The sequence below is a fragment of the Maylandia zebra genome, linkage group LG4 (assembly GCF_041146795.1).
Source record: "Maylandia zebra isolate NMK-2024a linkage group LG4, Mzebra_GT3a, whole genome shotgun sequence".
Classification (NCBI taxonomy): Eukaryota; Metazoa; Chordata; class Actinopteri; order Cichliformes; family Cichlidae; genus Maylandia; species Maylandia zebra.
The window spans coordinates 19,193,733-19,205,279 of NC_135170.1; the positions used below are offsets into that span (position 1 = coordinate 19,193,733).

General features: G+C 42.0%; 1 protein-coding gene across 1 annotated transcript; it reads left to right on the forward strand.

The window, feature by feature from the left end:
• The first annotated feature begins 6,969 nt into the window (after positions 1–6,969).
• On the forward strand, positions 6,970–10,871 carry LOC101487288 (interferon-induced protein 44). Its single transcript, XM_014410723.3, has 9 exons — positions 6,970–6,999; positions 7,563–7,608; positions 8,032–8,070; positions 8,189–8,222; positions 8,415–8,613; positions 9,002–9,148; positions 9,399–9,570; positions 9,671–9,771; positions 9,896–10,871. The coding sequence occupies exons 3-9, from the start codon at positions 8,034–8,036 to the stop codon at positions 10,064–10,066; spliced, it is 861 nt and encodes a 286-aa protein (XP_014266209.3). The 5' UTR covers positions 6,970–6,999; positions 7,563–7,608; positions 8,032–8,033; the 3' UTR covers positions 10,067–10,871.
• The last annotated feature ends 676 nt before the right edge of the window (positions 10,872–11,547 follow it).

Genomic DNA, 11,547 nt, shown 5'->3' on the forward strand with positions numbered 1-11,547 from the left:
TCTACATACACATAAAAGATGAGTGACATACCATGCAAAGTACTATGGAGAGAAATTTTCCAGAAAAGGGTTACAAATGCCAGGGCTCTAGACTAACTTTTTGCCAGGGTTACACTGGTGCGCTTTTTTTCTTAGCTGCACCAGCACAAAAGTTTTACATGTTCACTTTTTTTTAATTGCTGTCCATACAGACAATATTTATTTGTAAACGATTAACTAACAATCTTATCAACACAAAGTTCTGTATTTAAAGCACAGTTCTACAAGAAAGGTGAGTTACTGGAAAAGTGCGTGGGCTTACAGTGCTTAAAGTGGCACTCTTTGGCAATATTGTAGACAATGTTAAACTTAATCATCATCTCGGCCTCTGACAACCTGTTTGCTGCTGCGTGCCGCTGAAAGGCACTGAGAGGGGACACTAGAGCAGTGCATTTATCGCAGCATATGTGTTTTCTGGATACTCTATGCTCTTTCTGCATTCGGAGGTTGATGGCTCTGTGTCAGAGCACTGGCTATGAATTTCAAACAAATCAGGTCTTAACTTAATGAAAAAGTTATCAACTAGTGATGTGTCGGTCGCGAACGAATCGGCTCTTAGAGCCGAATCTTTGAAGTGAACGACGCGAGCCGGCTCCTTATTGGGAGCCATGTAATTTTTTTTTTTTTTTTTTTTTTAACTCTCTCACCCATTCTATGACACTTATTTTGGCTTCACTTCGCACATGAGCGAGCAGCGGGGGGGAGGGGCGGTAGTTACACTGGCAGTAGCACAGGAACAGAGCAGAGAGAAAGAGAGCCAGGGACAACAACGTCACATTAGAAAGGTATAGTAATCATCCACAACTATTATCAGTTGCAGATGATAAAGGATTCAGAAAGTTTATTCATGCGGGCCCATATGACAGAGAATATGCATGTTCTTTTTGTTTTCATATTTTAATTTATATTTAATTGTTTTGTGGTTTGCAGTGTTTTGTGTTGTTTCACTTTAAATTTGCTTAAAAGGAAAAAGCTTAAAATTTAAATAGTTAAAAGTTGAAATGTGAATAGTTGTTTTTTTGTATTATATAATTTGTTTATTACATTTTATCTGGAGTGAATAAGTATATTTACAGTGGCCCCTAGAGACAAAGCACGTACAAATACAGAAGCACGTACAAATACAGAAGCACGTACAAATACAGAAGCACGTGAAACCTCCAAAACTGTTAGGTGTGGCTGTGTGCAGGCAGGAATAGGACCCAAGGTGCAGACTCCGGAGACAGAACTTAAACCAAAACAGCTTTAATGCTGAACTCAAACATAACATAACTGGGGAAAAGGTCAAAAATAAACTAACACTGGCGGATTGACAAAACACACAGCAAAGTAAACAGTAGATCGACACGGACACAGAGAAACAGGGCTTAAATACACAGAAGGAGCAATCAGGGAATGGGTAACAGGAGGGAAACACAGCTGGGGCAAATCAGGCCTAACGAGACAAGGGGAAGCAAAACCAGACACATTAACATCAGACATGGACTTTCAAAGTAAAACAGGAAACATAACACAGACTCCCAGGCAGGCACCACAGAGGGAACAGAGACGTGGGACCAGGGCAGACACAAACACTGACTGAACACGGGGATATAGGAACTAAGGATACACAGAGACGTGAACTAGACAAGGGGATACAGGTGATAGGGGAGACAGAGCAACTAAGACAGACATAAACCATAAGACAGAACTCAAAGAAACCAAAGACTAGAAAGTATAAATAATATAAGAAACTCAAATACCCTGGGTCAACAACCCAGGCATCCTAACAGTACCCCCCCCCCCCCCCCCCCCCCTTAAGGGCTGGCTTCCAGACAGCCCAAACCAAAACAAAAAAACAAAAAAAAAAACAAAAAAACAAAAAACAACCCAACCAGGGCGGGTGGCGGGGGAAACAGGATGGAGGGCTCGAAACAAAACCAAACAAGGAGCCAGAAACAACACAAAAAAAAAAAAAAAAAAAAAAAAAAAAAAAAAAAAAAAAAAAAAAAAAAAAAACACAATGGAGCCCGGAAAGCAACAGAACAAAAAACAGGCTCACGACAGGCGCAGGCAGCCAGGAAAAACAGTTCACAAAAAGTTCAGGGGGCTGACCCGGAGGCTGACAGCACAACAGTCCAAACCCGGGCAGTTCAGGGGGGCGGCCCGGAGGCTGACGGCCCAAGAGCCCAGAAAACAGTTCAGGGGGCCGGGCAGGCAGGAGACACCGGCGGCGACGGAGTAGGTCAGGAGGCCGACCGGGCGGGAGGCACCGGCGGCGGAGCAGGTCAGGAGGCCGGCAGGGCGGGAGGCACCGGCGGCGGCGTAGTTCCGGGGGCCGTCCATGACGGCGGCGTAGTTCAGAGGGCTGTCCATGACGGCAACGACGTCCAGTCATCGGCCGGACAGGACGTGCAGGACGTGCAGGAACAGACAGCATGGAGACCTCAGGATCAGGCGGAGCTGCAGAGGCCGGGGGCCGGACCAGGCGGAGCTGCAGAGGCCGGGGGCCGGACCAGGCGGTGGAGCCGGTGGTGGCTGAACGGCCTCGCCAGAACCATCAGCAGACACTGGGACATGCTGGCTGGGTCCTCCCGGACACCCAGCTGACGAGGCAAGAGGCTGAACGGGCCCCTCGGATCCTCCAGCAGGAAAAGACGGCTGAAGCGGTTCCTCGGACCCTCCAGCAGAGAAAGGAGGCTGAACTGGCCCCTCGGATCCTCCAGCAGGAAGAGACGGCTGAAGCGATTCCTCGGACCCTCCAGCGGAGACAGGTGGCTGAAGCGGTTCCTCGGACCCTCCAGCGGAGACAGGTGGCTGAAGCGGTTCCTCGGACCCTCCAGCGGAGACAGGAGGCTGAACTGGCCCCTCGGATCCTCCAGCAGGAAGAGACGGCTGAAGCGGTTCCTCGGGCCCTCCAGCAGAGACAGGTGGCTGAGCAAACAACTGAGGCGGTAACTGAGCAGGTGACTGAGCCGATAGGTGAGCTAATGTCTGAGCTATGGAGAGAAGTTTAATATGTATCGACTCTTGTAAAGATGGTAGTAATGGTGGGTAAAGCGGTGGATTAGCAGTAAGCTGAGCTAGTTCCCCTGAGCCTCCAGAACCTGAAGAAAACTGCTGGACGGGCTCACCTGAGCCTCCAGCGAGGTCAGAAACAGGTGCGGGTACCTGCTGAACACCAGCCACTCCCACCCGAGGAGAAGGTACGGGTGCCGGAGCTAACTGGTTCCCGGTCATCCTCACCCTGGGAGCCGGGACAGGCACCGTCAACGGCTAGGCAGCTGCTGTCCCCACCCGAGGAGCTGGTACGGGTGCAGCGACAGGCAGAGGCTCAGCCAGCCTAGACACCAGAGCAGGGACCAGCTGGACCTCAGCCTCCCTCACCTGAAACACTGAAACAGGTGCAGGGGGATGCTGGGCCCGAGCTGCCCTGGGAGCAGGAACACAATGGTGCGAAGGAGCAGGCTCAGTAAACACAGACTCCTCTAAAATGTTTTTTAGCTTCCTACCACCACCACGTCTAACAGTCTTAACAGTCTCAGTCTTAGCAGTGTTCATATGATTGTTTTTTTCCAGCTCAGAGGAACGAAAGCAATCATAACTCACCACCGGGAGTTGCTCCGCAGAAAAAGAGTGGTGACGGTGTGAGCGTCGCCTCCTCCGGGAAGTGGGGGGTGGCAAACTGGGCTGTAAATCCTCCAACGGACCGGGCTGCGATGAGGAATCAGAGAGTTTATGAAGCTCAGAACGCTGCAGTCCCAAAAACAGAGCAAAGGACTGCAGTGGAGTGAGTCTAACGTCCGGCGTCACATAATCTTTCTTCCTCCGCCGCTTAACCCTCTTGTCGGACTGGTAATCCAGGGGTAAAGGCGGAGGTGTAGCGACTGGAGAGATTGAGCACGTGCTCAACCTGATCGCCCGAGGCATAGGCGCTGGCTCGGCCATAGCCATGGCAGTTTGGAGGCTGCGGGGCCCTCCCAAAGCCAAACGTGACCCATAGAAAGGTGACTGGAGCTCCTGGGCATGCCCAGCCTCCTGCCTCACGCTCTCCTTGAGGAAGGCAGAAACTGCGGGTCGCCGATACCACACGGAGTCTGCTGGGCCCATGTTCTGGTCGCGATCTTCTGTTAGGTGTGGCTGTGTGCAGGCAGGAATAGGACCCAAGGTGCAGACTCCGGAGACAGAACTTAAACCAAAACAGCTTTAATGCTGAACTCAAACATAACATAACTGGGGAAAAAGGTCAAAAATAAACTAACACTAGCGGATTGCCAAAACACACAGCAACGTAAACAGTAGATCGCGACACGGACACAGAGAAACACAGGGCTTAAATACACAGAAGGAGCAATCAGGGAATGGGTAACAGGAGGGAAACACAGCTGGGGCAAATCAGGCCTAACGAGACAAGGGGAAGCAAAACCAGACACATTAACATCAGACATGGACTTTCAAAGTAAAACAGGAAACATAACACAGACTCCCAGGCAGGCACCACAGAGGGAACAGAGACGTGGGACCAGGGCAGACACAAACACTGACTGAACACGGGGATATAGGAACTAAGGATACACAGAGACGTGAACTAGACAAGGGGATACAGGTGATAGGGGAGACAGAGCAACTAAAGAAGACAGAGACATAAACCATAAGACAGAACTCAAAGAAACCAAAGACTAGAAAGTATAAATAATATAAGAAACTCAAATACCCTGGGTCAACAACCCAGGCATCCTAACAAAAACATGTACAAACTCCAAAACACAACGGAAGTGCTCCAGGATGCTATTGGCAGTGTTGAGCTTTTGTTACCTAGTGGCTGAACAAGCCAGGAAGTACCACGGACCGGATTTGGTGTGTGGTAGTAAAAGGAAAATGAACTTTTTTTATTTTTTGATTATTTGAATATATATGAGTAGTTGTGTATAAATACACAAACAATAAACATGTGCTTTCAACTGTGTAATTTAAGTGATTTGGGTAGCTCTGTTTTGGGAGTTCAGTTAATACTAGCAATGTGTTTTGCACAAACAGTTAAACAGTAAATAGTTACAGCTTCACAGAAAGAACCTTGAGAGCAAACTGCTGCTGAAGCTTAACCATCACTTCACTGAGTGAAGAAATGGCACATTTTTGCTAAATATGCAGAAATAGACGCACACCCATACAATTTATGGTAAACTGAGCTGCCTTGTATTTACATATGTTGAAATTGCCTTGTTCTAATGTTTTTTCTAAGGCTGCTGTGCCATTTGGAGCAAAAATGAATATAAAGTTTACAGCATATCTTGTCACTGGAAATGGTTTGCACTGTTTATATTTATATTATTGACTGTAGATATTGGTTAAAAAGGCTTTATGTTGTGAAAAACTGAAATTAGAATTGTTGTGCTTTATTTTGTTGATGTTTTTACACATATTCTATTTGAAAATACTAAAATGTGTATATTTTTTTATTTTTGTTTGTCTGATAGCATTTATTTAAAAAAAAAATTGGACATTAGTTACTCACTACTTGAGTAGTCTTTTCAGCAACTACTTTTTTACTCTTACTTGAGTGACTTTTTTGATGACTACTTTTCACTTTTACTTGAGTAATAATATTTTACAGTAATGCTACTCTTACTTGAGTACAATTTTTGAATACTCGACCCACCTCTGGCAGATACACAGTTTTACATCTTAACTGGCAACACGTGCTCCCGAGACATGATGGGAGACAACTAGCCGCTCCCAACATGCCGCACAGCCCCCACCTGAGTGGTTAGCTTTCCTCAGCAACCTGTGTGTCCATAACAAGGCCTATGAGGCGTTGGAGAAGGCGACACTGTCGTCAAATATGTGTTACGGGTCCCCCAGCCGTCTCCGAGACCAAGTCGGGGCCTGGGTTTGGAGCTGGGACCGTGACGGCTCCCCGGATGGGCTGATAGGGTACCAGGCGAGCACCCTGTTCCGTTGAGAAGTTAAGGGACGTGACAAATCGTCAGTATTTTATGCGTCGGGAGTGAGAACAGGTTGGTAAACCACGTATGACAGCCTGTCAAGCACGTCCAAACCACTGGCTTACACACAGTTCAGCTAAATACGTGACAAGGCAAGCGTATGTGAGCAAGTGTGTCTGTGTGTGTGTCATCTCCTGTCACACCATACATGGCGCAACCTCTTCTCAAGTTGCTCTATAGGTGCAAAAGAGCAGAAGAGCAGAAACTTGTGGTTTCTAAACGTGCAAAAGGAAGTTACAGCGAAGAGACCGCTCCCTTGCATATCCATGGTGATACTTCATGCACATGCACCTTTTATATGTATGGACGTGTGCAGGTATAGATATATGTGTATGTGTATGTATGCATATGTATATTTAGTATGGACGTCTTGTGTGCATGCACATGTCTATACTTATAGATATTTGTAGACATCTATTACTTACATAGTAATAGCAGTGGTAGAATACTTTTATTTATGTCTTGCATATTTCCACAACCCTCTATCAATAATCACATTCTGTGTATGCTACCGTTGTATATAGTTTATTATCTTACTTATTTTGTATTTGTTTGTATTTTTGTATTTATCATCTGCCATCTGTACCTGAGCTGGGGTAACGCAATTTCAGCGTTGTGGAATCAAAGTCTAGTCTAATCTAATCTAATCTAATCTAATCTTATCTCATCTCATCTCATGTTATCTTATCTTATCTTAAGATAAAATGAGCTAAGAAAAGATGACATGAGATGAGATAAAATGAGATATCTTATCTCATCTTATCTCATCTCATGTTATCTTATCTTAAGTGAAAAGTAGTGAAAGTTCCAGTGATGTGAAGTCAAGTAATGTGGTATACAGTAAACTGAGTCAACATCAATAAAAAAGAAAGTAAAAGTAAAATTATGATAAGAAAGGTGAAAGTAGCAAGAACAGTATAAATGAGCTCTGTCTGCCCCCACTGCAGTCAGACAGTCCAGAGCCACACAGGAGAAGGTAATGACTTTCAGAATAACTTTGACATTATTCTTTGCATTTCAATGAAGTTACATTTTCTTTCTAGTCTTTCTATTCCTTTTTATACATTTGTATTTTTTTTCATAACAATGTAATTGATTATTGTTATTCAGTTACAATTGGTGGTGCTACCTAAAAATGTTTCATTTTTCAACAGCAACAGACGTGTGCAAAATACAAGAAACACAAGAACAAGGCAAAATATAAGAATAGGAATATGAGAATTATAAGAATAAATATATGTAAGAATGTATGCGCATTACTGAATATGTATACCAAATATTCTGTCCTATTCGGGTCAAATATGACCAATTTACAAATTAAAAAATTCATAAATATTGTGTTTTACATCTAATTGCCTCAAGGCCTTATGACATGCTCCACACTATGCACTTGAACATATAACAGTGATGAGCACCTCTGTCGTATTTGTAATTTTTTCACAACAGTGTAATTTATTATTGTTATTTAGTTATATTTGGTGGTGCTACCTAAAATTGCTTCCTTTCTTTCTCTCTCAACCTTTTATTTCTATTTTCCAGTGAAATTTTAAAGACAAAAGAAAACAATATTAGACTTTCTTTGTAGGTGAGTAATGATTTTATGAAATTACAGTGTTCCCTCGTTTATCGCAGGTGTTACGTTCTAATAATAACCCACGATAGGTGAAATCCGCGAAGTAGCGAACTTTATTTTTTACAATTATTATAGATGTTTTAAGGCTGTAAAATCCCTCAGTCCATGCTTTATACACTTTTATCAGACAGGCATCAACATTTTCACGTTTCTCTCTTGTTTAAACGCTCTCAAAGTTCAAACCTTCGTACAAAAATGACTTCAGTATTATAGAGTGAAACGAAAGATCAAACCCTGTTTTCTGGTCCAGAACATGGGAGTAGAGCAGCACAACACAGTACAATACGACACAAATGATTTTGGGCAAAGAGTGTTATGTTCTAAATGTTTCAATGCATATGTATGGATGTATTATTGTGCTATAATGTTTTACAGCAATGGGAGGACAAAAGTCTCGACCTGTAAACACTCCGAGTAAGATAATACATAACACAATAAAGTCAAACAGATCAGAAAGAATTACGTATTATCAGTCATTGCTTTCTTTAAAATGTATTTTCAGTTTTTTTGTCAATTCTGTGCATGTTTTCAGCTTTAAGTGAAGAATGGAGGAAAATGGGGTGGATGTGAGTATTTGACTCTTAATGTGCTTTTGTTGCCACGTAAACGTCTTAAATCATCTACTTGCAAAAATCGGTTGCTGTCAGCTGAATTTCCCATTCTCATTGGTGTTCATAGCATAGTCTCACCACTGTATCTGCACCACTATCAGTTTCACTTTCTTGACTTTAACTTCATAAATATTCTTCTTTGAACAGTGGCAAAACCAGTGATCTCCAGAGCATAAATAATTACCAGCCTTATAACTCTGAGCTCCAGCACCTCAGAATTCTTCTTCATGGACCCGTTGGTGCCGGCAAGTCCAGCTTCATCAACTCAGTTGATGCTCTTTTACAAGGCAGAATGGCCGCAAATGCTTTGGCAGATGCAACTTCTGGAAAGAGCTTCACTAAAAAAGTATGTTTTAATCCTAGTATGGTTTAGTCAAGCTCATGTATTTTGTGCAATTTGTTAAACAAAAGTCATGCAATTTGTAACAAAACTAGGGGACTGAAACTAAACAGCTATAAAGCTGCACGTAGAACCAAGGTCTCTTGTTTTTCCACTAGAGCACAGTAAAGATTAGCACTTAGAGGTCTTAGGATGTGGTCTGCTCTTGCGTGACAGATGGGGTTTTTTTTATTTTTTGCTTCTTGAATCTTTGTCTGAAGTTTAGTTTCACTTTACTTTTCTCCATAGTTGTTCTCACAGATATCAGCCTTATACTAAACCAGAAACCAGCTTTGTAGTCTTCAGTGATTAGGTGACCCTGTTATCAGAACCGTTAAAACCTTTTGTTTTACAGTATGAAACTTTCAAAATCCAAAAAGGAGGACCAGGAACTTTTTATCCTTTTGCCTTCACTGACATCATGGGCCTTGAGAAGGACACAGGAGTTATGGTGGAAGACATCATACTGGCCATGAAGGGGCACGTGACAGATGGTTACACGGTATCATGAAGTTTAAGGCATTTTTGCAGACACTATTTGATGGTGTATCCAATGACACGATTTAATTATGCCTTTAAATAACACATACGGTGTATTTAAAAGTTAGATTTCCAAAAACACGTGTGTGTATATAGATATATATATATATATATACATACATACACATATGTATATACATACATATGTGTATATGTGTGTGTGAAACATTTGCGTATACTTGTTTAGTTTAATTAACTTCATTGTTTTCCAGTTCAATCCTCAATCTTCATTATCCGAACATGATCATAAGTACAACAAGGAGCCCACTCTAAATGACAAAGTTCATGTTTTAGTGTCTGTGATCGATGCCAACAAAATAAAACTCATGAGTGATGATATAATAAAACAGATGAGGACTGTCAGACTTGCAGCCAGGGACATGGGTAAGAGCCAAGCGTGGTTATAGGATAAACCCAAAATGAATTCAATAAGCTGACAAACATCACCAACTCTGATATTCTTTAATATTCTGTGTATTGACAGGAATTCCCCAAATGGCAATTCTCACCAAAATTGATGAAGCCTGTCCAGAAGTCAAAAAAAATATACGAAATGTGTATAAGAGCACCTGGTTGAAGGAACAGGTACTTTTCTAGCGGTAATTTTCAGTATTTAGCTGGAATATTTATTTATTTATTACCAACAGTTTAATTCAAGTAAATTTTAAGTAAAATAAATGCTAACAAATGTTAAACTGTTGAAATTTAGATGGAGATAGTGAGTGCGACATCAGGTATTCCACTGTACTGCATCTTTCCTGTCAAGAACTACCACTCTGAGATCCAAACAGATGATGACATCGACACACTGATACTGGCTGCTCTGAAGCAGATGATCGACTTTGGAGAGGACTACGTCAACAAACTGCAGACCTGCTGAACCTTGTTTATTGTTGTGTTAAAATGACTTTTGGGTCTGAACAAGAATGTCAGAGTAATTCTTTGCATGCTGATTCTCATTTCCTTGGCTAAAGCATTTACCCTTAGACTAGAAACTCTTCTGGCCTTTTTTTTTTTTGCTTGCATGACAAAGTTTCTGTGATTGCTTTGTAGACTTGGCTTTCAGTTTTTGTGTTTTGCTCTTGTATCTATCAACCTTTGAACAGACATGTAATTGTGTAAGAAAACTATACTGCTTTCATATTATACTAGGATGACCATATTTTGATTTCCAAAAAGAGGACACTTGGCCCAGTCATGAAGTACTTTAATAATACTGTTTGCTTAAAGGGCAAAAGAAAATAACTTGAAAACCTCTGGAATTAAATAATGGTACAGAGAAAAGGCCTCAACTGTATAAGAAAAATTACCAGCACCGGGACGGTACTGAAATTCAGGGGCGATTCTTGGATCAGAGCTTTGGGGGTGCTGAGCACCCAGAGAGCTGCCCAGCCAGGCAAGATAAACCTGTCTCTGTCAGTCCCTGCATCCTTAAATGTTGTCCCGAGTTCTCTCTGACTGTCACTTTGGTGCATTTAAACCCCTGTTCCTCCCTGTCCTCATCGTCTGTTGTCTTCGTCTCCGTTATCAGTCATCATAATTTTACCATCTCTGTGCAAGTCTGCAAATTTCTTTATTAAATCATAAGATTCTTAAATGCATCAAGTCTCTCTGTGCCTGGGTCCTCGTCACAGAACATGACATCACTGTTTTGTACATTTTAACACAATTGAATCCCCACATTTGTGAAAGAAAAGCAAAACACTTTTTGAGAAGTCTGTAACAAAACCATCAAATCTGATAAAGGTTATTTAAATTAGGGCTGGGTATCGTCACTGATTTCTAGAATCGATTTGATTCCGATTCACAAGGTCTCGAATCGATTTGATCCACGATTCGATTCAATTTGATTTGATTTGATTTGATTCGATTCGATTCAATTTGATTTGAATCTGGGAAATTTTGCCTCAGACAGTCAGAAATATTATAATTCAGATCAGTACATTAACATATTTTTGTATCTATAAAAAGGAAGCTGACACTCGCAAGACTTTATCAAAGGTGTGAGCATCACAGCAGATGCCTTTGTGTCAAAGTAGCTGAAGATAAAACACAGAAAAACATGAAGGTTTTCCTGGCCTGGGATTTTATAAAAAAAATATTCTATTCTATTCTAGCACATCAAAAACGAAAGAAAACCATTAATCAACATATGAACATCACCTCTGAAGTTACAGCGGTTTTATTAGAGACACAGTTAAGCTTTTTGCATTTTGCATAATTTTAAAAAGTTTAAATTTGTTCAGAAGCCTATTGAATGGCAGAAATTAGGTTTTCTTTTTGGAAGTAAGTAAAAGGGAAAAAAAAACAGCGGCCGACAGCGTTGTAAACAACGGTAGACTTGTGCGTAACAAGCAAGCG

What these genes read in the sequence shown, in the direction of transcription:
- LOC101487288 (XM_014410723.3), top strand. Translation starts at nt 8,034, where the DNA reads ATGGGAGGACAAAAGTCTCGACCTGTAAACACTCCGA. An exon ending in GAAAGAGCTTCACTAAAAAA is followed by an intron (nt 8,614 to 9,001) that starts GTATGTTTTAAT and finishes TTTGTTTTACAG; the next exon opens with TATGAAACTTTCAAAATCCA. An exon ending in ACTTGCAGCCAGGGACATGG is followed by an intron (nt 9,571 to 9,670) that starts GTAAGAGCCAAG and finishes GTGTATTGACAG; the next exon opens with GAATTCCCCAAATGGCAATT.